Here is a 27,025-nt window from a genome sequence, read left to right as displayed (position 1 = left end):
TCTCTTGTCTTTAAAGTGATAAAAGTTACAATGATAATCATTCATTACTGTATTAGTCCGTTTTTATACTGCCATAAAGAACTGCCTGAGATTGGGTAATTTATAAAGGAAAGAGGTTTAATTGACTCACAGTTAAGCATGGCTGGGGAGGCTTCAGGAAACTTACAATCACGGTGGAAGGCAAAGGGGAAGCAAGGCATCTTCTTCACAAAGTGGCAGGAAGGAGAAGTGCTGCGTGAAGGGGGAAGAGCCCCTTGTAACACTATCAAATCTCATGAGAACTCACTCACTATCATGAAAACAGCATTGGGGAAACCACCCCCATGATTCAATTACTTCCACCTGGTCTTTCCTTTGACATGTGGAGATTATGAGGATTACGAGGATTATAATTCAAGATAAGATTTGAGTGGGGACACAAAGCCTAACTGTATCAATTTCCTTCCCATCTTAAAATCATTTGGTCACATTAAGTCGTACGTCATAGTTGCCTTTTTATCACCAATATCAGGTGCATACCCTAGCGCAGTGCTGCGCACACGGTAGGTAATAAATAGCAGATGATTCCTGCATCAGCAGCAAGGAGATGTGGGCAACCATTCAACAGTCTGTGTGACCTGCCCTACTTGAGGGCCAACTCTCAGTCCCATTAATTATGATTTTTTCTTAAAGAAATGAAATTATTTTTAAATAGGTAAATATATGCACATGGTATCAAATGTTTAAAAGGATGGTACAGAGCAGAAAAGTAAGCCTCCTTCCCATTTTTCCCCCGCTAAGTTGCCTGGATCCCTTTCCAGTGATAGCTCTGCAGAGACAAACACATATGAACATAAAGATTTTTTTTTTAGCAACTGTAAAGCATCCCATAGTGTGAATGTACAGTAACTTATTTAACCAGTCTCCAACTGATGAAAATGAAAATGTTGTTTCTTATTTTTGTTCTTACAAATAATGCTACAAATGCACACCTGCAATTCTGCACACATGTACCTCTGCAATTTAATTGTCTAGGCAGACCAGCCAAAAGGAGGGAGGGGAGAACACATATGGGGGCCAACTAGAGAACTATTGTCCCATCTGGGGTCAGAAAACATTTATAAATTGACTGATGGAAATTTTATAATTTATGATGCCTTTCTATCCAAAAGCTTAATGTATTTTTATGTATTCAATTCTTGTCTCATATCCTTCATCTTAAAATTTCCTTCATCTAAGACTTAAGCATTTCTTATATAAATATATTCCGAGCCATTTTCTGTTCCTTTTTGTTGCTACTGAAAATGGGGTCTTTTCTTATATTTGATCTTCCAATTATTGTCTGTATATATGAAGCCTGTTGATTTTGGTTGTGCTGATTTTGATTGTGTTAATTGTGTAAAAGTTTTTCTGCTGTTTCTCTTAGGTTTTCAAGCTTACAGTAACATCAACTGTGAATATTAAAGCTTTACATTTTCTTTTTCAAATTGTAACCATCTTATATTTTTCTTGTCCAATTGAACTAGCCTGTATCTCCAGTAAAATATTCTCAGTGGTATTATGGGTATCCTTGTCTTATTCCCAACTCTTAGTGGTAATGTTAGGACTCTGTGAATAGCATATTTCATGATTTTCTGATTTGCTGATATCTGAAAGTAAACACATATGCAAATCTAAAGCATGGCTTTATTATAAATGTTTTGCGTGATGTAAGTAATTGTACAATTAATTATCCTGTGACAGAAAGATGAGATGAATAAACCTGATACATTTTTCTGTCATCAATACTTCAAAGGACAAAAAATCATCAAGGTGCACCGTAGCTTGGATATCAGCTTTTATTTCATATAACAAAAAGCAACTTTAATGAAGCAATAAATTATATGACAAAATTCAAAGATTAGATAAGGTATGGATATTAAAAACAAAAGTATTGAATCATATATACAAGAAGGCATTGACCAGTAAGTGCATGGTTGCTTTTCTCCACAACACAGAATTCATAATACTGGAACACTTCCGAAAAACACCAACTGGATGAGGATCTTCAAGAAAATCTGCCCAGTGTTAGGCAGTCAGTGGTTGTTCCTGAGATGACTGAGGAATGGTTAGGTTAGGATGATGGTGGGGTGAATAGGTTTGTTGAAGCCTGTCTGAGCCTAGACTTCACAGTCAGGCTCCCCTGGAAGTGTGGGAAGCCTCGTTTGCCCTAGGCTCAGTTTCTTTGACTCCCCAGCCAAGATTTTCACAGTGGCCATATGTTCTTAACCAGGTGAACAAATAAGTCCCATGGCTCAAAGTCTCAAAAGGACATTAAAGAAACTTTAGGAAGAGACTAGTTAAGGGCAGGCTGCCTGTCTCTGACTGTTAGGTTCACTATTAATCCACATTTTAGCAGCTCCGTGCCTTAGAAAAAGAGAATTAGTCCTCTTAAGACTCAGTTGCATCATCCACAAACACCTTCCTTATAAGGTTGATATGGGGATTATAGGATATGACTGTGAAGAGCTTAGCATGGTACCAACCCTTACATGTTCCTTGGGTGGGGAAACCAGTCTCACTGCAGGGAAAGATGAGTTTCCAATGCTACATACTATTTGGAGAAGGATCAATTCAGTTTTGAAATTTCAGAAAGTTGGATGGAACTGGGACTGTTACTGCTAGACAGCATGTCCTAACTCAGGCAGGTGAAAGAAAAAGGGGTGACCATTTGAAAGCCAGCATCCCAGCGAGGCAGGCAGTAGAATATCTCATTTACTCTCTCACACCACATCCCAGTCAAATCAGACTCTAACTCATCATTTTCAACATGTGCTTTTGCTTGTGGTCTTAGCTATGTCCAACACAAATTTTCATTGTTGTTGTTTTGATGCTTTTAAATCGAAGTCCTAACCTCTCTCAGATATTTTTATGTTGCCCTGACAAAAACTGCCTTATAGTATGGTTGGGGATACACAGTCCTGGGTCTTCCAGGGTCAGAGTGACTTAAGACAGTGGGGTTGTCCTGAGAAGGTTGTGTAGCCAGAAGCAGCACTCTGGCTCTTAGTAGGCTTTCTGAATGACACTCTAAGACCAAGCAAAGACAACAGATGAGTTACAGCATGGGGTTGAAACATTACTCACCTGCTCAAATACTTCAAAATTTGCTGCAGGGAAATGAATACACTATCTACTGGAGGTACCAAAGAACCCTTATTTGGGGTTCAAATAATTTAAAGCAGTTATAACTTGCAGAATTTTCAAATACACCCATGACCTCACAGAATTACTTCATGATGGTGTCTAAGTAATATAAAACACTTGGGCTAGTGACTGTTAACATGTCTGGTGTCTAGGAGGCTTTTTAAAAAGACATACGTCAAAGTAGAAATTTGTTATTGGCAACGTGGTCAATCCTGACTCTCCCCAAGTTTTGCTTCACTGGAATTAATTCAAGGATTTCAAGTGCCATGCGACTAGTTCATAATTTTCTTTAGACACAATTACAAATAATTCAGGAATTTGGTTCATATTGAAAAATGAAGTCCAGGAACAAACTAATTATGCTTATTATTAAAATATGTAGAGTGTATTTTGCTTGAGATAAAGCCGTAGGGAACACAATCAGCACATTCACATATTGTGCTTTTGCTTCGTTTCCTGAACCCCAGCCAATTGCTGGCTTAAGCAGGGCCATCTCCTCGACTGAGGACAGAAGTGCTGCACAGCATGGAAGGCTCAGCAAAGCACCAGATGCCTTCTGGAAATGCCAGTGTGACTTCAGGAAATGATCAAAATGGCCTCATATCCATGGATCCTAGTGAAGGCAGGAACATCACTATCCCTGAACATATAAATGAGAACAGAAGCACAAACAGAACATTTACTGGATTAAATTTACCAATCTGTGGCAGGTAATTATTTAGCTCCACACTCTGCAAAAGTTTGAGTGTGGTTTCTAAAGTGATGTAAATCAGTGTTTGGACTAGGACTTCCTCAGAGAGTGCAGTGCTGACCAATACTAGATCTACGGGATATGAATAGGAGTTACATGAAAAAAATTCATGATCCATTAAACTTGGAAAGTTTGAGGTTAGATAAAATCAAGTGGCTTTCCTTATTATAACTTCTCTCACAGACTAATATGCTAATGTGTGTTGTGGCTCTCCAAGCAGATATTATGGTATGGTGTATTTACCAAAGGTACTTGACCAGAGAGGGGACTCCTCTGGTTAGAGAGCACCTCTTGGGGCCACCTTCCTCAGTGCACTTTGGGAAGTGCTGCCTAATTGAAATCAGCCTGTTTTGCAGCTATCTCAATAGGAGTCCCAGCTGGGCCTGCAGGAAGAGCCCAGCAGGAGCCTGCAATGCCCTTGCATTATTGAATACTGCACTGATTTACTGAGTACTACACAGGCTTATTGAGTACTGCATTGTGTTACTGAGAACTGTGCTGTCCTACTGAGTACTACACTGTGTTACTGAGTACTGTACTGCATTACTGAATACTGTACTGTATTACTGAGTACTGCACTGCGTTACTGAGTATTGTACTACCTTACTGAGTGCTGCACTGCTTTCCGGAGTACTGCACTGTCTTACTGAGTACTGCACTGCCTGAGTACTGCATTGCCTAACTGAGTACTGTACTGTATTACTGAGTACTGCACTGCTTTCCTAAATGCTGCACTGCCTGGCATTGAGTGAAATAGGTTCCATGGGAAAACAGAACAGGCTCAAACATTTCATACGGGTCTCCTGATCCATCCACAGCCTCACTATAGGTAAATTTCAGAATGTCCTGATGAAACAGAGACTCTCAAGGATCCTTTCTTCAGATGTAATCATTGCCACAAAAGGAAAATTGAAAGGTGGCATATCACTGAGAGGCTGCTGCCTTACCGAAATATCTTTTGGAAGTTGCATATTAATTTTTCTAAGATAATATTAGATCACAGGAGAAGTAAGGTGAAAAGCTGTTAATTCCAGACTCTGAGGTTAATTAGCTCTCTTAGATGGTGCACCTGTAGGAATGTGTAACAGGTAGGATGACAGAGTCTTATGCTTGGTTTCCTTTTTATAGAATCTTGAATCAGGAAATATTTTAGTTACAGCAGAAGGCAAATGGTGTAGAAAAAAAGAGATTTTTTTTTTCCAGAATTCACCCCAGCTTCTCTCTAACGGGGGTTGAGATGAAAATATTTTCGAATCCTGTGCAGGACACTCCCATGAATAACATGGAAAAGAAATTTTTTAGTGACATTTAGAAGAAAATTCAGCAAATCAGTCTCCCTCTCCATATTCCAATTTGCAGACTCCTCAGTTTCAGACTCATGAGAATGAACACGAACCACCTTCCCACTGAAAGACATCAGGGCTCTGTGTCTCCATAATTGATTCAGGCACATTAGTTATGCAGTGGGAAGGGAGAGTAGACCCCCAGGGTCCAAACTGTTGATGTGGTGGCCCACCTCCCTCCCCCATCCCGTCACTCTTCAGGCTTGCACTTCCCGGACACCAGCTGTCATGCAGGAAGCTGCAGCTTCTCTTTCCCCCACCTCCTTTGCTGGCTGGAGCTGCAGGATCATGGCCTGCAGAGTTTCCTTCACCATCTGGAGCTCCCTTTTGAGAGACTGTGGGCACATTGTTAAGGAGCACATCCGAAGGTGATGGCAGCCCTCTGCAGCCTCCGAGGGACCGAAGAGCATGTGAGCCCGCTGGAAGCAGATGGGCACTGCCATCTAATTGCAGTTTCAAGTTCTTTCAAATTGTAGGAATTAAATATTAATACAAATTTTACACTTTTTCTTTTAAGAATGATTGCAATTTCTACAATGCCTGAGGTATTGACTATCTCAAATCGGGTCTTAAAAAGGAAATGGAAGAGTCAGCTCTTAGCTGAGACAGATGGCCAACTCAGATGCTCAATGATCTGTGGTTGGCATGACCGTAACTCCGGCTAAGCCCCAAGTTGGGGTGGGGAAACTGTCAGATGCAAATACTCTTGACAGTGGAAAGTGCTTGAAATTAAAATCTCCTTGAGAAATACAGGATTTGGGGTCACCATAAGTAGGGAGAGGAATACTAGACCAGACTCAGTTATTAACATGGTCCCTATTCACCACTAACCAGCCTTGTCACCTTATGCAAATCAGTTACAGCCTCAGTTTTCTCATGAAACGATGACTCTGAAATCCCTCCGGGCTTTAACCTGCTGTTATCTGTTAGTATATTCCCAGGGACTTGACAGAGTCCATCAAAGGGCAAAGAGAGCTCGCTGTTTCCGGGTTGGTTGGTTGGTTCTTTTTTTCTTTAATTGTTGAGCTCTTAGTTTTCTAACCTATAGTTATTTCTCACATGGAGAAAACAATCATAGAGAACTTAGCAAATAGTCATAGATAAGGCTGTCGTTCTCTTAAGACACGGGTTCTCGTCTGGGTGTTCAAGCAGGGGAATGTTTAACCATTAGTGGTTTTTCTGTCCATATATCATCCAGTTCATCCTTTCCCATTTCCCTTGTAGTCAGAACAACTCCAAGGCAAATGCAGGGTGAGAGCTGGGTTTAACAAGCAAATTGGTCCACTCTTATCCTACAGGAACCAAGGGAGAAAGTAGAAATATGTTGATACCACCTAAACATGCTGAAGTCATCACATAAAGCCAGGCCACTCCAACAGTACCAGATCAGACATCGAGGGAATAGAGAGCTTTCGGAAAGGAGTCTGACTGCTCATGGACCACCTACACTACAATGTGGTTTTCCCAAAGTGCAATGTCAATGCAGCGTCAAGAGAAACAGACACCCTTACGAACCACTGTGGAAAGCTTTCCCTCTCTTTTCTTTCTTTCTTTTCTTTTTTTTTTTTTGAGACAGAGTTTCACTCTCATAGCCCAGACTGGAGTGCAATGATGCAATCTCGGCTCACTGCCACCTCCACCTCCCGGGTTCCAGTGATTCTCCTGCCTCAACCTCCCGAGTAGCTGGGATTCCAGGTGTAAGTCACCAAGCCAGGCTAATTTTTATATTTTTAGTAGAGATGAGGTTTCGCCATATTGGCCAGGCTAGTCTCAAACCCCTGACCTCAGGCAATCTGCCTGCCTGGGCCTCTCAAAGTGCTAAGATTACAGATGTAAGCCACCACATCCAACCTCCTTTCTTTTTTGAACAAGGAGCTCCAGAGGATCCTGGGAATGATGCAAATGAGCCTCTTCTAAGCAAATGTGCTGAACCACCCTGAAAAGTTCTAGCAGTTTTTCACCCTCTTGAAGCTTCACCAGACTCTATCATTTGTGTAATTTACATGCATTTACTACTAGGGTTCTCTCCATGCATTTGAACTTGATGAGAATAGGAGTTGGGTAGGAGGGGCCCAAGGGAAGAAAGAATCCAATATTTGCCTTTCTTTTCGTTTCTTTTTTTTTTAGAGGCGTTGGTTGCTTCCATTTCTTGCATAGCTCTGCTAATCTTTAGTGAAAACATATACAACTTTATACAAGCAAAAGCATACATGGTCCCAGACTGAATACCAAACTGGAATTTAATCACAAAGTTATGCTACATCTATGAAGAGCAGGCAGAGAGCTTAAGCAGTTTATGAATCCTGACAAACTCCTGAGATTTAATTACCTTTGACATGCAGCCTGGGACTACATGCCGCTATTCGTAATGTGCTAAATGGTGACAAAGGTTTTTAGAGAGAGAACTTGAATCAAAATGTGATGTTTCTTTAAAAACTCATAAAACTTCTGGCCCTGACAGAACACAATGAAAAGGTTAAAAATAAGGAGTGAGGGGTTACAAAAGCAAAAGATGAAGGTATAACTAAATGAACACATCAGCTCCACATACAACAATCACTAACACAGAGAGGTGTCAGAAAACCAGGATTTGAGGCGGTAACTCCCAGCTATGGAAAGCCGGGCAAATCAGTCAACGCTTAATTATTCCACTTGTGACATACGGAATCATGTACCATCCTCACAGGGTTAGGGTTCAAAGAAATATTTTTTTTTCTTTGTTATAGTATCTTTTGTGAGTCATCATGAGATTTAAGGTTTATTTCTTAATATAACAGATGTAACAAACATCTTAGGCTCTGCCAAAGCAGGGATAGACATCAGAAATCCTAGAAACCTCATTTAATGAACCTGTGGGGGAAATCATCATTAAAATAATAATTTAAATCATGTTTTATTTGCAAAGTACTTCTCTCTAACCAACCTGCCTATATGATTCCTTACACAATTTGCATTACAAAGCATTTTGGATGTACTGAAAAGGAAGAGTGCCCAGGAAAAAAATGTAGAATGGGGTGAGAGAAAGCACATTGTAGAATAATTTGTATGGAATGATCCTAATTTTGCAAAGAAAGACTATTGAGATAAGCCATTTATAGGTCTAGAAAAGGGCTCTAAATCAATATGTTTATAAAAGAAAGGACTGGAAACCAGGCTCAGTGGCTCACACCTGTAATCTCAGCACTTTAGGAGGCTGAGGTGGACAGAGCACCTGAGGCCAGGAGTTCCAGACCAGCCTGGCCAACATGACGAAATCCCGTCTCTACTAAAAATACAAAAATTAGCCAGGCGTGGTGGTGTGTGCCTGTGATCCCAGCTACCTGGGAGGCTGATGCAGAAGAATCACTTGAACCCAGGAGACGGAGGTTGCAGTGAGCCGAGATCGCACCACTGCACTCCAGCCTGGGCGACAGAGTGAGACTCTGTCTCAATAAAAAAAAAAAGGGGGGAAAGAAACCACTAGAAACATTTCCCTGTTAAGCGGTTGGGAGAAATGAAAGTGCAGAGAGAGAGAGATCCTCATTCTTTCTTTCATTCATTCAAACATTCAAATGCTTCCTGAGTTTCCACTGTTTGTTAACAAATGTTATAAACACAGCAATACAGGAGTGAATCAAAGTCACTGCCATCATGGATGGCATAAATACCTATGAGTGCAGCAGAAAGTAAACAGGCGCCTCGTTGATAGTATGTCCAGCTGTGCTGTGTTCACAGTGAGCTGGGAGCTGTGGGAGGACCTGGAGCAGAGGGGTGACATCATCAGTTTGGCTGCTGTGCTGAGAATGGACTAAAGGGGGTAAAGGCAGAAGCATAGAGTGACCAGTTAGGAGACCACTGCAATAGTCTAGGCAAGAAACAATCACGGCTTGAACAGGGCAGTGGCAGTGGAGGTGAGAGGGGTGGCTAGATTCTGGATGTGTTTTGCAGATACAACCAAGGGCATGTGGCGATTGTCTGGATGTGGGATATGGAAAATGGAAAAGGCATCAAGAAGGACTCCCTGATTTTTCATCTGAGCAAATAATTAGAAAAATACATGTGTATTTTATTGAGAAAGACAGGACTAGGAGTGAGTGGTTTGGTTTTTTTTTTTTTTGGTAGAGTAGGGGAGGAATCAGATTTTAGACAGGGAAAGTTGGACAAGCTTATTAGCCAAGAGGAGATGCTGAGTAGAAAATAGATGTAAGTCTGGCATTCATACTGAACCATATATTTTTAAAACATAGTTTTATAGGCTGGGTGCGGTGGCTCACGCCTATAATCCCAGCACTTCGGGAGGCCAAAGTGGGTGGATCACAAGGTCAAGAGATCAAGACCATCCTGGTCAACATGGTGAAACCCCGTCTCTACTAAAAATACAAAAAATTAGCTGGGCGAGGTGGTACACGCCTGTAGTCCCAGCTACTTGGGAGGCTGAGGCAGGAGAATCGCTTGAACCCAGGAGGCGGAGGTTGCGGTGAGCCGAGATCACGCCATTGCACTCCAGCCTGAGTAACAAGAGCAAAACTCCACCTCAAAAAAAAAAAAGTTTTATAACATTTTCCCACCGACTTACAGAAATATAAACTACCTTATTTGATACATCTAAGCAAGATCTGAAGGGGGCTAAGTAGTAGCTATAATCAGATTTTCTGATCAGTACTCCAATAAGCTCATAGTTGAAGGCCATTACACTTGACCTTCATTTTTGTCAAAGAGCTGAAAAACAAAACTCCATTATTAAAATTTTAGGCAAATTCCAAAACTAGAATGGAGGTGCTAACTGAACCTACGTGCAAGAATAGGCCTCAAAAAAGCAGAATAATTATTACAATGGCTGTGCCTTAGGGACCTGAGTAGCTAAGTAACTGCCCCCTGTAACAGATATGCCACCAAGTACCTGTGGTATCTAAGAAAACAGCAGATTCATTAAAACAAAGTCGCAGGATGAACTTCCTAACATCTTTAAAACACTTTTGGAGCCCAAGGCCATTCTTTACCTGCTTGGGCCATACTATTCATATGGTAGGTAAGTATATAACTTGTTAAAATGTCTGTGTTTGCAATAATTAAATGAGTAAGACAGCGGGACACGTGCATTCAGGAATAGATGATAAGGCAATGTTGTCATTCGGGCACCATTTGCAAAAGATTCTGGAATTCTTTAATTCTTTAGATAGGCTTTTTTTTTTTTTTTTTTTTTCCGAGACAGAGTCTTGCTGTTGCCAGCCTGGAGTGCAGTAGCGTGATCTCGGCTCACTGTAACCTCCGCCTTCTGGGTTCATATGATTCTTCTGCCTCAGGCTCTTGAGTAGCTGGGACTACAGGCATGCGCCACCATGCCCAGCTAATTTTTGTATTTTTTGGTAGAGAAAAGGTTTCACCATGTTGGCCAGGATGGTCTCGATCTCTTGACCTCGTGATCTGCCTGCCTCGGCCTCCCAAAGTGCTGGGATTACAGGCGTGAGCCACCGTGCCCGGCCAAGTCTTTTGTTTTAATAAGAAAACAGCTGAGTGTTTTACTGTCAATAAGTGTCCAAGTGAGCATTTCAATGACTTAGTCAAAATTAGGCCGTCCATTCATCTGACCTAGTTTGGTTCAAAAAGAAACAATAGTACAAGTTGAGCATCCCAAATCCCAAAATCCAAAACTTGAAATGCTCCAAAATCCAAAATCTTCTGAGCACTGACATGATGTTCATTGGAACATTTTGGATTTTGGAGTCGGCATGCTCAACTGGTAAGTATAATGCAAATATTCTACAATCTGAAAAAATCGGAACTTTGAAACACTTCTAGTCCCAAGCATTTCAGATAAGGGACACTCAACCTACATATCATTTAAAAGTGCTGCTCCTTTGCTACATTATTTCTTCTTACCACCAATCCTTCCTGGGTAGCCACTACAGCCCATAGTACTAGAGAATTTACCTTCGTGGAAAAGCCACGAGAACTCACAGTCTCTTAAAAGCAAAGGAAAAAACCTTGACTACACCCAAGACTTGATTCAAAGGATTTGATGCTTGTAGAGGGAAACCCTGTGTTGCCTACCTTGTGCCAAGCCCACCTCGTGCTGAGCCAGCAGCAGGACAGCCCTGTGTCTACACTCTTGCCCTCCCCCACCCACCGTGGGGCTCCATCTCTTCCTCTTCCCACTCCAAAGCCTAAGTGAGAGCCTAACGGAAGAGCTGTGACTACCTTATCTGCACCAGCCCATCACACACAAAGCTTTACACGCTAACATCTTAGGCTCTGGGTTTTCTTTCTTTTCCTTTCTTTCTTTCCTTCCCTTCCCTTCTCCTTTCCTTCCTCGTTTCCTTTTCCCTTTCCTTTCCTTCCCTCCTTCTCTTCTTCTTCCTCACCTCTCTCTCTCCCTTCCTTCTTTCCTTCCTTTCTCTTTCTCTCCCTCCTTTCCTCCCTCCCTTTCTTCCTTCCTCTCTCCTTCCTTCCTTCCTCCCTTCCTTCTTTCCCTCCCTCCCTCCCTTCCTTCCTTCCCACCTTCATTCTTGCTTTCTTCTTTTGGCAGTGTCTTACTCTGTTGCCCAGGCTGGAGTGCAGTGGTGTGAAACCTTAGCTCACTGCAACCCACGCCTCCTGGATTCAAGCAATTCTCATGCCTCTGGAGTAGCTGGGACTACAGGTGCCCACCATCATGCGCAGGTCATTTTTGTATTTTTAATAGAGATGGGGTTTTGCCATGTTGCCTAGGCTGGTCTTGAGCTTCTGATCTCAATAAATCCACCCACCTCAGCCTCCCAAAGTGCTGGGATTACAGGTGTAAGCCACCGTACCTGGCCAGGCTCTGGATTTTCTCATTTATAAACTACGTGAGTGGAACTCCATGATCCTCATGATCCCTCTTCCAGCCCCTCAGCTCCATAAGTGGAAAACATCTCCAAGGAGGCAGGACAATCTCACAAAACTCCTGTTACCTTTGTCTGTTCAAGCTAAAAGTTTGAAAGTTGAACTAAACAGGGGTCCTTATGGAGCTGTGGTGTTTGTGCACAAACTGGATGTATTCAGAGAATTTGCATGCCATCAAACACCACCAAAACTAATCAATTGGGCACCATGCACTCCAAATAAGCAGAGAAATAGAATTCCACAAGGGCTTCCCAGACATGGATGTAAATACAACCACAAATAGAACCAGACTGTCTCTACCTTGTCTGTGACTCAGAGGCAGGCAGAACTGCCCTGAGGGCTTTGAAATATGCCAAAAATTTACAAACCACAGGTGTACTTCTTTTCCTTTGAAAGTGGGTTGTAGAAATTGAAGGAGAAAAAAATGAGAAAACCCTGCTTTTTTTTTTTTTTTTTTTTGAGATGGAATTTCGCGACCGTTACCCAGGCTGGAGTGCAATGGCGCGATCTCGGCTCACCGCAACCTCCGCCTCCTGGGTTCAGGCAATTGTCCTGCCTCAGCCTCCTGAGTAGCTGGGATTACAGGCACGCGCCACCATGCCCAGCTAATTTTTTGTATTTTTAGTAGAGACGGGGTTTCACCATGTTGACCAGGATGGTCTCGATCTCTTGACCTCCTGATCCACCCGCCTCGGCCTCCCAAAGTGCTGGGATTACAGGCGTGAGCCACCGCGCCCGGCGAAAACCCTGCTTAAAAATCCACCTTAACTTAGAAGGTTTTTGGTTACAACATTTTGAGCATGGAGGAGATACTGCATACACTCAAATGTTTTTCAAAGCATAACTGCTAATTAGGACCTAAATGACTGAAAATGCACTACAGACTCACACTAATGCTCCTGGAAGTCCCGGCTTGACTGGCTGTGAAGCCACACCTCCTGTGCCATCCTGTGACACTAGGCATGAGCCACCTCTCCACCGCCACCTCCCCCAATTAATGGTGCAGACTATCTTCAGACATCACCACAGAAGCTGATGGGTTTGCGTTGTTATTTGGTCATGCTACATGTAATTCAGCGAGCCTGTGAATGATGAAGAGGCATGAGCTGTTTCCTCTCCCTCCTTAGATTTGTCAATCAGTGTCTTCTTGGAAAAAGTAGGAAATGCCCAGTAGACTGCCCATAACTCAGATATTAAATTGGAAGGCCACAAGGACCTATTTGGAAACTCAGTCCCAGTGCCCACCCCTAGCCTCTGTTGATGCCACACTAATAGTCCTTATGGCTGGACATGGTGCCTCACGCCTGTAATCCCAGCACTTTGGGAGGCCGAGGTGGGCGGATCACAAGATCAGGAGATCGAGATCATCCTGGCCAACATGGTGAAACTCCATCTCTACCAAAAATACAAAAATTAGCTGGGCAGGGTGGTGCGTGCCTGTAATCCCAGCTACTTGGGAGGCTGAGGCAGGAGAATCGCTTGAACCTGGCAGGTGGAGGTTGCCGTGAGCCGAGATCACACCACTGCACTCCAGCCTGGTGACAGAGCAAGACTCTGTCTCAAGACTCTGTCTCAAAAAAAAAAAAAAATTGTCCTTATGCACACATATGGTTTATGCAAAAACTGAGTGTAACAGTGTTTTCCACACAAAGAATAAACATTCCTGGTAGCATCTGTGGCTTGAATCTTTCAGAGGCGGACATCCAATGTGGGCTTACATTTATCACATTCCAATGTGGACTTAGATTAATTGGGTACCCTCTACCTCATACGCACAGTAGGCTCTGGCAGCCTGTTTAATGGAATCAAACAAAATATTGCACTCACTGTGCAATTCTTCTGTGTTGTTGACAACAAGCTGTTTCTTTCAGCCACATTCAGCATTGTTTCTTTGATCAAAAATGGAAATACAAACCAGTCAGAGTTTGGCTGGAGGATTCTGGCAGCCTCTCTGAATCTCTAGATAAGCTCTAATTTGAAACAACAGCTTTTGTTCGTATAGGGGAGCCTCCACAGAGCCTTGTAAACATGTCTTTCTATCTTAGGGCATAATGTTCCGCTCAAATTTAAGTGCTGCTTTGTAGGAATTCAAAGACACCTTCTGTATATTTATTCTCAATCAGTGACAGAACAAAAGTCTGGGATTCGAAGAAAAGTCTGGATTGAAAGCCATATTGTGATGTGGATTTTATTGCAGGGAGGGAGAGAGCTGACTTCGGTACCTAAACCAGTGCTTGTCTGCTTATCACAGCAGAGATCAGTGAAATTCTCAAAAAACATAACATCAGTAAAATACTTTCATTAGAGCTTAAAATTTTAAAGGAATTGTGTTCCATGGAACAAACCTGTCCATTTACTTACAGGCATGGCTGCCTTCTGATAGGCCGAATAGGACCATGGGGCTTGTGGCTGGAAGTTTCTGCTACTCATCAGAAATGACCTTGTACCAGCCAAGCCGTTCCTAAGCCTTGTTTTTTTTTTCAACTGTCAAGTAGGGATAATAATCCCTATCTATTTATAGAAGTTTTATTAGAATTAAATGACTTTTCACCTAAGCCATTGTGGAGTTACTGATTGATTCCTTCAAGCGTTTATTACAAAATAGTTGAATCAATCTATCTTGAAACTTTTTATGTATAAATGGGATGTTCTTTGAGCTTGTGACTAACATACTAACAACTGTGAGACAAATTGACTTGGAGAACAGTTTTCTCCCTAAAACCACACACTTACCCATGGCTACATTAAATGCACATCGTGAATATAGCCTCATTTAACCCCCATAAAAGCCTTAGAGGTGTTTGTTATCCTGATGTTACAGATGGGAACCCTAATGCTTACAGAGGCATTATCACTTGTCCATGATCCCACAGCTACTAAATCTGATTTAAATCAGCTGTGGAAAAACTAAAATGGTCTTGTTTTTTTTTTTTTTAGACAGCATTTCACTCTTGTCATCCAGGCTGGAGTGTGCAATGGTGCGATCTCAGCTCACGGCAATCTCTGCCTCCCAGGTTCAAGTGATTCTCCTGCCTCAGCCTCCCAAGTAGCTGAGACTACAGGTGCATGCCACCACACCCGGCTAATTTTTTGTGTTTTTGGTAGAGACGAAGTTTCACCATGTTAGCCAGGATGTTAGTTCACTTGTGATCCGCCCACCTCAGGCTCCCAAAGTTCTGGGATTACAGTTGTGAGCCACCACGCCTGGCTGGGTCTTGTTTAAACACTGCTCAACCCCTTTCTTATCAGGGGTCTTTACTAGAGCTGCCTCCCCAGCGATAGTAAAAATAAGATCCAATTCCCCAGAATCAAACTAACCTTTTAGAAAATTTCAAACAAGAGAACAGCACAGAACCCTGACTGCAGCCCTCAGAACTGCTACCTGAAGACAGAGGTACATCCCACTCGGGAACTGCCCATGTGCTGGGCTGGGGAACGAGAATTCCTTCATATCCATTTACTCTGCAGTGGGTTGCTCCTCTGTGCCCCATCATCTGCCCATTTGCTGGAAGCCATATCCCCTTAGAGGTGCTCAAAGCTTGGTGACCCCCCCCCATGAATGTGGAATAAATAAAAATGCCATCCTTATTCTGTTTCTATGCTTCTTTGGGAAACTTTCTGATAATGGCTTAAATACAAGCTTTGTAAAAGGCAGGAAATTATGAAGAACAGAATATCCGCTTGCAAAACCTACCTTAAGCAATGTGAAAATCATTGCTGATTAGGTTGAAGAAATTTTCTGCCCAGCTTAATAAACAAGGTGGAAAATTTAAAGTTATAACAAGGAAGGAAGCATAGCATTGGATCTATCATTAAATCACAGCTCTGAATATTTGTGACAAAGATTAATCCTTGGCCATTCAAAGCTACTTACACACACACACACACACACACACACACACACACACACCCCATAAAGTATAAGAACTGGAATTGTAAAAAGTAAGACAGCAATGAGAAGCAATGAACAAAATAGCTAAATTTCCCACAAACACATCTAATAAAAGACATTCTATTGAATGGAATGGATGAATGAATAGGGAAGTAAAGGATATAGGGCTGCATATCCCCTCACCCATCTGTGTACCCATCCGTTTGCTCTTGGCAGAACCAACCAGTGATAAACTCCATCCACACATCAGCATAGAATGGAGTGCTTCATACAGATGCATACCTAAGCCAGTATGCTCTCAGACCATCTTGCTCACTAGCAGCTAGCTTTGATGAAGGTGTTTGTAGGTGTGACACCAAGGATATTAAGTCTGGTGCAAGAAAATCCTATCATTGAGAACCAGAAAGGACTAGATTGAGTTCAACCATGTGTACATGGTTAGAAGCTGAAATGAAATAATCCAAAGTCCTGATTGTTTTGTTACTCTACTGCCCATCACTAGGCAGAATTGTTTGATAAAGAAATTCAGAGGGATTTAGGACACTTGGTAGTGAAAAAGCTCACAGGAAAATGAGCCAGTCAACTGTTTTCTTTCACCAAGGCCACACATAGCCATCTTTACACTCACTAGAAACTGCATTTTGCTTTGGTTTCATTTTGTGGATGTCTGGACTTAACCATTAGTGGTTGAGTTTAGCAGTGAAAAACACTGAATTGCTGCCGGGCGTGGTGGCTCATGCCTGTAATCCCAGCACTTTGGGAGGCCAAGTTGGGTGGATCACCTGAGGTCAGGAGTTTGAGACCAGCCTGGCTAACATGGTCTACTAAAAATACAAAAATACAAAACCCCATCTCTACTAAAAATACAAAAAAATTAGCTGGGTCTGGTGGCAGGCACCTGTAATCCCCACTACTCAGGAGGCTAAGGCAGGAGAATCGCTTGAACCTGGGAGGTGGAGGTTGCTGTGAGCTGAGACTGCACCATTGCACTCCAGCCTGGGTGACAAAAATGAGATTCTGTCTCAAAATGAAAAAAAAAAACAAGAAAAAAAATATTGAAAACTAGAGAGAAAACATTACATACCTGGTAATCTCGGAGTTCTGAGATGCTCTGCACTAAAAATAACAGCAGCATCTATTTGTTGCCATCTTCTGAGGCATGGAAAACTACCCTTTAAAGACTTTCTTTTATGAAATAATTTTGCTGTGCTTAATCTGCAAGATGAAAAGGATATGAATGAGATCTTCATCGTGACTGTGGATTGCTGTGTGAAGTTGATCTTCCAAGTACAATAACTTCTTGCCTATATCTTCACACTTTTCTCCAAGTTCTGCAGAAAGGATGTAAGATTCCTGGCAGGAGGGGGAAAACAAGATCACTTGTTAGAGCTGTGAACACAGACAGTACACAAAGGGGAGGTTTCTTGAAAGGGCTCTCCAGGTTTCTGTACCTCAGTCAGAATTGTGCTAGAGCCTGTGTCTTCCCTGGGGATCAAACTTGAGAAGATGTGAACTGATTTCAAGTTATGACCAAAGAATGAGTTTTGTCTACATAGCTCCACAGGTTACCTCCCTTTTCTGGTGATTTCAAAGTGCTGTTTCCAGTATGTCAAGTCCCAAAGTGGATTTATCAAACAGAAACCTTGAATCTTCCAGCTGTATCAATGAGCAAATTCATAATTTAATAGAAATTCTCTTAAAAAGTGAGGAGAGGGGTCACAGGAACAACTGGGCTAACCTGTAAGGACAAAGGGAATATTCCTTTAGGGACACAGAAATTGACAAGGGCACAATTTCTAGCACACAGTCCCTGAGCACTAGACTTTAAGTGCCACGAGGTATATATTGCATATATAGCTGCTGCCACCACCATACACAGGAATGTAAGCCCTGTAAGAGCAAGATGATGATGTCTTGCTTGCTGCTGGCCCTAGAGCCCCTGACATACCCTGGCACATGACAGGCACGTAGTATTGACTGGTTTGATGAATGAACAGTTGAGTCTTCCTTATCTCATGTTTTCCCTTCAAACTTATTTCTATGAGCCAGAAAAGGACCTTCTTTATGTCACTTTCCTCCACAAAACCACCACAGAGCAGAGTCCAAACTCTGCCATCATGTGACCTGGCAGAAAGTCCATGGTTCAGCTGTATCCCCTCTACTCTCCTAAAGGCAAGTTAAGCTTGCCAACCAGACTAACCCTATTGCCTTCTCTCAAGCAGTTCTTCTTGCCCATGCATTCTTCCCCATTCTTCTCTGAAACCCAGCCTTTCCTTCAAAGGCCCCAAATAATTTCACCTTGTAGTACAGCCATTCTGATAAGTGCTGTATGTTTCCACTCAAGTGAGTGTAAGCTCCCTGCAGGTAAGGACCATGGGTTAGTCATTCATTCATCCCAGGGCCCCAAGTCGAATGCTGTCCATGTAGAAGGCCATAGATTTGTAAAGGAAAACAATAAACAAGGTTAAGAAAATGAGAACAGAAAATAGAGATTCTCAGACTAAAGCAGGGGGAGAAGCAAGAAATGAGCTCAGAATTAAAACTTAAAATTAAAGATAATATTCCCTCAACTAAGAGTGAAAAGCTTAGAAGAGTCAGGCATGGTGGCTCACACCTTTAATCCCAGCACTTTAGGAGGCCTAGGTGGGTGGATCATGAGGTCAGGAGTTTGAGACCAGCCTGGCCAATATGGTGAAACCCTGTCTCTACTAAAAATACAAAAATTAGCTGGCACGTTGGCTGGCACCTATAATCCTAGCTACTTGGGAGGCTGAGGTAGGAGAATCGCTTGAATCTGGGAGGCGGAGGTGGCAGTGAGCCGAGATCGTGCCACTGCACTCTAGCCTGGGCAACAGAGCAAGACTCCATGTCAAAAAAAAAGAAAAGAAAAGAAAAGAAAAGCTTAGTAGACACAGTAAAAAAATTCTGCATAAGGGAAAGGATTAAGATATGTATTCAGCTTAAATTGCAAGGTTACTACAAAAGCTACAATGAATATCCAACAATAGTAACAAATGCCTGGTAATAGTCATTGATAAAAAGACTTTGGAGATGATGTGTTATATAATATTATAATCAGAGTCCATAAATGACAATTAAACCTGGTATATAATTTGACTTTTGCTATATTATCTTTAAAATTTACATGTCAACTACATTAGAATAAAATAGTGCCAATGGGAACTGCAAATAACTATTGCAAATATTGGAGAAGTCTAGTATACTGAAGAATGAGCCATGAGCTATAGAATGAGCTATACTCATTTACTGCAAGGAAATGTATATAGAAAAGAAATCTAGTGGCAATAACATACAATTCTGAAGACATATGGACACAATTAAAGGAACTTTAATGTGAAGCACCCATGAAGGTTTACTCAAAATTGACCATAACAGTGGTGAGAAGACAGCAAATACATAAAAATCACAAATATATATATATATATATACACACACACACGCACACACACACATCTATATATACACATACATATAGACATATAGACATATATATGTGTATATGTGTATATATAGATATATTTTTACTGATCCTAAAATAAAATTACCAGTCGAAGATGTGAAATTGAGGGTAGACAGATTACATGGAAGTGTAGACACTGGACAATGAGTAACACCATCGTCACACCTGAAATAAATGAGACACTAAGAAAAAGAACATCTGGGAAAAAAATGATTGACAGTCATGAAACCACAAGTCATACAGGAAAACGAAAAATACAGTGTTAGCAGGAAAATATATATACGGCTGACAACACACTTAAAGGGAGAAAAAGCACAGACTCAGAACAGAAAACCAAAGAATTTAAAACACCCTTAAATGAAATCAAATGACTCAATCTTCATCTTGTGGCTTCAACAAATATGAAATCAAAGCCAAATTAAACAAATTTAAAATACAGTTTTACATTTCTCCCCCAAACATATAATTCCTGCCTGTTTTCCTTTTTAAATTATGTGCAGATTGATTGTAATGGCATACATTTTGGAAAGCAATTTCATACCACATAACAAGCACTTTAAATTGTTCGTATCTTAGGACCAAATAATTCCCTTCCTGGAATTTATCAAAAAGAAATAATTTGTTCATTTAAATTGAAATAACTTTTATTAAGCCCTTGCAATAAGCATGCAAAAATGCCTATAATATATATATAAAATAGAAATACAAGATTTTAAGCATGCAAAGATGATGGCATTAAAAATATGGGAAACAGGAAATAACTGTCCAGCAATAAAGGGAATAGTTAAAATAAGTTCTGATACATTAGATTTGTATTTAGCCATTAAAGTCATTTTTAATAAAAGAGCATTTAATGATGATGAAATAACTCAAATAGGCAAAGCATTAAAATATTTATAATTATTATTTTGAGGGGCGGTATTACAGGAAAGTTTCATTTTCTTCTGTATAATTTCCTGAACCTTTAACATCTCTAACATTTGGGAAAAAGTTACCAAAACCCCTAATTCAAACCATAATGGAAAAGGAAGAAACTGACCTCAAATTTTTTTTAATTTTTTTAGAGATTAAAAAACAAACAATGTAGCATAAGGGGACAAATTCAGGAGCTCAAGTCGCCATGTTCAGTAATGGAAGATCCGACTGGCATTTTTGTGCGGCTGTTTTTTCCAAGGCACAAGTTATAGGATCTCTCTCAGGCTCCTGCAGAAACCATTGACAGCTTCTAATTCTGAACTGAGAGGATACTGAATGTGAACCAGGTGGATATTATTTGAGAGATGTGTTACTTTACTATAATGCTCTCACTCGGAATCTTAGCAATAGATTAGTTTAGACCTAAACTGAGAATTGACAGCTGATGAGAGGGTAGGGTGACATATTTCTATCAATCTGATGAAAAGTTCTGTTCTGTCCAAAGAAATCTGTCTGTCCAGAGAGAGCAGAATGGGATTAGAACCATGGGTATCAGCTGTGCAAAGTTGCCCAGGTCCTACTTGTTAGCCCATAAATCAGGGACTAGGGAAAACTTCCTTGGCCATTTCCATGCCATGCCCAGGTACGGCAAGGTATACGTATGGTCATAGCAACACACTTTTCTGGAACATTACCTCTCCACCATCAAGAAACAGTTTATTCTCTTCTTAAACCTGGATGGCCCTTGAGATTCCTTCAACGAACATAGTGAAGGTGACATTGCCTGACTTGCAAAGTCAGGTCATAAAAGGTGACATGCCTTTTCAGATCACCCACCCTGGAACACAGCCTCCATGTTGTGAGGAAGCTCAAGTTACATGGATGGGCTGTTTATAGATGTCTGGATGAGAGCCTCAGCTAAAGCCCCAGTCAACAGCCAGACTTGGGAAGGACTGAACCTTAAGACGGTCCCAGCCCTTGTCTTCAAGTCATTCAGCTAATACCCAGACATTGTGGAGCAGAAACACCCTCCTCACAGTGCCCTACCCCAACTTCTGATCTATAGATCCACAAATGTCATAAATAGTTCTTTTAAATCAATAAGTTTCTGGCGATTTTGATGCAGCCATAGCAGCTAAAACAGTGGGCTTACATGGGTTGTCCCTACACAGAACCTCGCACGGGTGGATAGAACTATCACAAAATGCTAGCCGGAAGTGCATCTTCACTGGTACCTAGTTAGGGAGCCATTGTGATGACTGACTAGACTTTTGAAGCTCACTAAAGTCTTAATGCCCAGACTTGTCCCAGGGAGGGGAGCTCTTACTCATGCTGGGAACTATGGCCATGAGACTGTGAAGTGCAACGAAGACATCACAATGAGTGGCCACTGCTGCTGGTCAGTGATCCCAGATCCCTGGCTCCTGGTTCAATAAGTTACTGAACAGTACAGGCATATATTCTGAGTGCGTGTGTGTGTGTATAGTCAAACTTTCATAGAAAATTCCTCAGGAAGACAATGAGTCCAACATACTGGATTGCAATATGATCCACAGGGCTTCATTTACTTCCAGCTTTGGGAGAAGCGGCTCTTTCTTCAGTGGACACTTAGAGCAAGGTGCTCACATCATGAGAGGCAGAAACATAAGAAATACACACATTCCTGTCTTCCGGGCCCTCACACTGTCCTTGGGGCACACCTACTTCCTAGAGTAAAGAACAAAATTGCTGTCTAATTAAATGATCATGTCCTCCTGGTATGTGAGTGTTTATATGTTACCGTCACATAGGACAGTATAGTCTCTGCAGGGAGCATCAAGCATATTACACTACTTCAAGTTTTCCCTTACTTTGACAGCACCTTGCTGGAGTATGTTCTCTCAAGCCAGTAGGCTTTAGGCCTTATGCTGCAGAGATCCCCTGGTAGGAGGAAAGGGTTTTTACTGTCAACCCTAACCCAACTTCTATTTTTATCTGTTTTATTTGCTAAGCCTTCGTAGAAAACTAAAACTAAATCAATAAATAAAATGGAAGCTGTTGAAGAGAGTTTGTTTGCTTGTTCAAAACAAAAAATTTCCCTGAGAATCTCAACACCTAGAAGTAGAGAGTGCTGGATCTGGTAGGGGTCTTAGGAACCATCCTTGAGGTTCAATGCCTTCTTTTACATATAAGAAAAGAGACTCTGAGAGTCATTTATTTATTTTACTTTATTATTATTATTTTTTTTTAGATCAAGTTTCACTCGTTACCCAGGCTGGAGTGCAATGGCATGATCTTGGCTCACTGCAACCTCCACCTCCCTGGTTCAAGTGATTCTCTTGCCTCAGCCTCCCGAATAGCTGGGATTACAGGCATGCGCCACCATGCCTGGCTAATTTTGTATTTTCAGTAGAGGTGGGGTTTCTCCATGTTGGTCAGGCTGGTCTCAAATTCCTGACCTCGGGTGATCCACCCGCCTCAGCCTCCCTAAGTGCTGGGATTACAGAGGTGAGCCACCACATCTGGCCGAAGAGTCATGTAACCTGGGCAAAGTGGTGATGGAAAGAAATCAGAGAAGCAAACAGCAAGTGTCTCGAGACATGGTGTCTCTTCCCTTCTACCATCACAACTCTGAAAAGTCAGTTCTCAATTCCTGGAGGGTCAGTCTTATTAAAGGGAAATGCTCCCTCCAGGACTCAGATGCATACTGAGTGGAGGTGACACTGATGACAACCATGACAACCTGGGATACAATGAGGAGCACAGGACTGCCCATCCACAAGTCTGTAAAATATCAGTCCGGAAGCAAAGAAAAGCAAGCGGGCACATGGGAAAGGAAGCAAGAATGTCTCCTTTCCGAGTAAGAATATGAGCATCTGGTCCGATCTCTCCCATCACCTCGGTGGATTCCAAATGAACATATTCTGAACCATGTCCACAACTTCACACACTGAGTGCTTCTCTGTGTGCAATTTGTAACTTTTGCTCCCATTTGTACTTTTAAATTAAATGTGATAAAAGAAAAAGAAAACCTGCATGACTGATGCTTGATAATTAAAAATACCACCCACTACAAAGCCGCTGGGATTCCTAGCAGAAATGGAGTTTTGCAATTCTGAATGGATAATTCAAAGTACAGGTTGCTTGGCATTTCAAAGTGTCTTTGAAGACTCTCTAGTAATTTGTCTTGTCAGGTGGTCCTTTCAGCAATTCAAATTATTTTTCTCCTATCTGAACATCCATCCCATCATTTAGCCTTAGGAGTAATTGTTTTCCCTGTGGGTCAAAGTGAAAAGCGGCTGCAACAGGTAAATGGTCTGATTGCTTCACCTAACACCCCCTCTCTTCAAAACCCTGCAGACTCCACTTCTTCCAGGAATGCTTCAACCCCAAATCTCCAACCCTGCCTGCCTCTAGATTACAGGAGTTCCTCCCTGCATATGTAACTGCCTGTTTCCCTCACTAGATGATGAGAGAATGATACCCTGCCCCTGCCCCCATAGTCCTAGCCTTGTTCATAAAAGGTGCTCAGTGATGCTTGTTGAAGCAATGAATGGAGGCTCCTGTATCTTATCAGAACTTGGAAGAAGCTACGCTGTTTCTCAGACTACACTTCCAAGAGATCACCTCACCCAGATATAAAGAGGTAGAAAGGAAAACTAATAAGAAGAACCTTTCTGAATGCTGAACACATGCCTTTGCCTCAGTGCAGCCAAGAACAGCGTTGTCTGGGATAATCTTCTTGCACAGGGACAGCCATGGGGTCCTGGGGCCCTCCACAGTACTGCTGTACACACATGGCTTTTATTGGCCTCCAAGAAAGCCCTACCATCTTCCCTGCTGTCCCTCCACATGGGTATGATTCAGTAGCACCGACTCAGTCAGGCAATATTTCAAATATAATTTCCTTAACTCACCTCATGATCAAAACCGGTAGGTCTAAATGTTTAGGCAGAAATTTTCAGCTGTGTTGAATTAGAGCTGATGTCAAATTTCTGTCCTGCTCACCCAACTCAGGGAACGTGATTTAAAAACAGAAAATAGGATTTCCTTTGTTGGGCAGGATTTTCCCATTAAAATGACTTTCAAAAAACATTTTTCTATAAAAGTGTCTACCCAGAAAAGCATTCAGTTGCTAGCCTGAGCGGATGTCTAAACTACATGCCCCCATGAGAACAGTCACAAACTCCAGGACCAGGGTCTCCAAGGACATTTTTACTTAGCTAATTTCCCCATAAACAAGGCTTAATTCTTTGCCTATGATATCTGGAAGACACCAACATTTAAAATTTTTGAACTGGAGCTTATATTCAAAGGGTAGGAAATAGATTACAAAATAATAATGGTTGTTTTGATAAGAGAAAGTATCTGGTAACAATATTTCATCAGGCTGTATCTAGAGTGATGAGGAAATCATATTTATTATTTCTATTCTGAATAGAAAATACCTTTGGAAGAGGAAACTGTTAGTTAAATTGCTAGGTAGGCAGGTACTACTGTGGCTGCCAACTCTACTTAGGAAAAACTTCCACACCTAATAGAGCATACATCTTCAGAAATGTTATCATCAGTGGAGATTTGCCACAAATCTGAGCAGACGGGCCGCACCTTGGGTTGAGTCATTGGATCAAGATGATTTAAATAGTCTATTTCTTAAAAGGCTGTCAAGAGTTATTCTAAAGGGAGGGGCCAAGTGAAGTCTGTAAGAGTGTCAAGAAATAGAATGAGAAAAATCTCAAAACTGGAATAAGAAGTACTGCTAGGATTCTAAGATTAATCTGAGAAAACAGGCAGTTACCCTTTAGGTCTTGCTTTCGTGTGGAAAATACATTGTGCTGGGGGCTGTGCTGAGAAGTCATCAGTTAACTTCCACCCTTGCTAGGGATCAGTGGTGGATGGGGAGGGGTTAGTACCTGTAGCTCTAGCATGAGACTCCACCTTGGATACAGCACTCTTTGCTGTAACTCAACCTGCTTACCCAGATCCTTATTTGCCATGGCTGTGTAATAAGGCATCAGCAATACCTAGCCACAAAAATATTTAATTCCTGCAGTGAAAGTCACAGGCTACAGAGTAAAAAAATAAAATAAAATAAAAGGAAGGTGGTGTTCCCTTCTGGCCATCAAGTCAACTGTGTTTACATATTTCAGGGCTATGGTAGTATTTAGGTTTTTAAAAAATTAAAAACACATAAAACAACATACAGCACACATACATGCTTATAAGCCAAAAATGCTACTTGAGCCTCATAATGGTTGTTACAGTGTGAAGTCTCATGCCTTCTCCTCTGGCCTGAGGTAAACCAGATGTGATTCCCACCATCCGTGAGCTTAGCTGATGCACCAAAACATTTCCTTAGTTTAGTATTAAAATCACAGCCTTAAATATGTTCCTTTGGGCTGTTCTCCAAAATATATGCTTGGCAAATACATTCCAGGAATGCTATATGGCTTTCTCTTTCTTTTAAAAATATTATCGACATAAAGAATATTTACTTCAGACAAATGCCTGCCCACAACATAAAGAGTATCTTTCACATCTATTTGACATAGATTTTATGATGTTTGTCTTTTCACATAAATGCAAAGCTCTACAGTCGTGTAAATGCCAATAAGCAGAGAGGCACAAATTGAGACACTATGGGTATATCTTTATTACTCTATATGATACGACTATTCATCCAAATATTCAAATTATACGGTTACTTCCTGAGTAACTGGGTATTTCTTTTAAAAGCATCCAGATGTTGTCAGTGGTAAGGAAAGCATCTGAAATATTTAGACCTCTTTGGGTCAGAGCAAGTCTTCAAGTATCTGCATGCTTGTTTTGAAGGCGGCTCGGAGAAACAAGCTCTAAGTAAAAGTAATTAACAGAACCAAACAAATTGGTAGAAGAAGAAATTGCCTGCTAATTGGCATCTGTTATTGGCCTGTGGTTTCTAGTTTAGATGAAGGACAACCTTTGAAAAGCTACAGTTTATATTACACGATCATGCAAGGGAATATGGACTGCTTTTCTCTGAGCACACTGAGCTTGATCATCAAATTTGAATAAAACCAAACTTCATTAGAACCCTCTGAGAATAAAAATTCATTTGAATCCAAAATGAGATTCATAGCATTGGCTAATACCTATATACTCCCCATTTAACAGAAGGATTCAGATTCTGGGGATAGTAACAACCAACCCTAAGGTCCTTTTGTATAAGAAAATAAAAATGAAAAGCAGTTTGAGGGATTCCTTTTAAGGGAATGTGTTCTTTGAGCTGCCTATTGCTAAGAAATATTGAACTGTAAAGAGAAACCATGAAGACAGAATTAAATGCCAAACTCCATCCAGGTTCACCTTATAGTAAAACAAATTTGAATTTTAAGTATTTTTTTGTAAACTGTGCAACTGAGAGACCACTGTAGTTACTGTTTTTAAATGTCAGCATTTAATTCTGGTTCTGGATGTCACCCCTTCCAGGTGACAGTGTGCTTCCCACCCTAAAGTCTCAGGCACCTCTGTAGTTTGCTGCAAAGAGATAGGGATGCTATGGTTGGTGGTATCTACTTTTTCCCTCAAAAGGCACTCAGACAAAGGAGAACAACGGGCCACTCTTTTTTCTCTCACTGTTACTCAAGTTTGTTGGCCTGAGGTTCCTAATCATATCAGCA

At 41.4% G+C, this 27,025-nt stretch overlaps 1 protein-coding gene across 1 annotated transcript in view; it reads right to left on the bottom strand.

Annotated features, from left to right (window-relative positions):
- Positions 1-3,296: 3,296 nt before the first annotated feature.
- Positions 3,297-27,025, bottom strand: part of DISC1 (DISC1 scaffold protein) — a 365,698-nt gene continuing 341,969 nt past the window's right edge. The window contains exons 12-13 of the mRNA XM_064383602.1: positions 17,228-17,344; positions 3,297-5,594 (exon numbers count right to left, since the gene is read on the bottom strand). Of these exons, the coding sequence (XP_064239672.1) occupies positions 5,454-5,594; positions 17,228-17,344 (258 nt within the window). The 3' untranslated portion in view covers positions 3,297-5,453. The remainder of the gene's footprint in view (positions 5,595-17,227; positions 17,345-27,025) is intronic.

Source organism: Aotus nancymaae, unplaced genomic scaffold (genome assembly GCF_030222135.1).
Source record: "Aotus nancymaae isolate 86718 unplaced genomic scaffold, 86718_ANA_hifiasm-v0.15.2.pri h1tg000032l_0, whole genome shotgun sequence".
NCBI classification, from domain to species: Eukaryota; Metazoa; Chordata; class Mammalia; order Primates; family Aotidae; genus Aotus; species Aotus nancymaae.
Note: the sequence above shows the minus strand (reverse complement) of the source record. Positions and strands in the feature narration are given on the sequence as shown.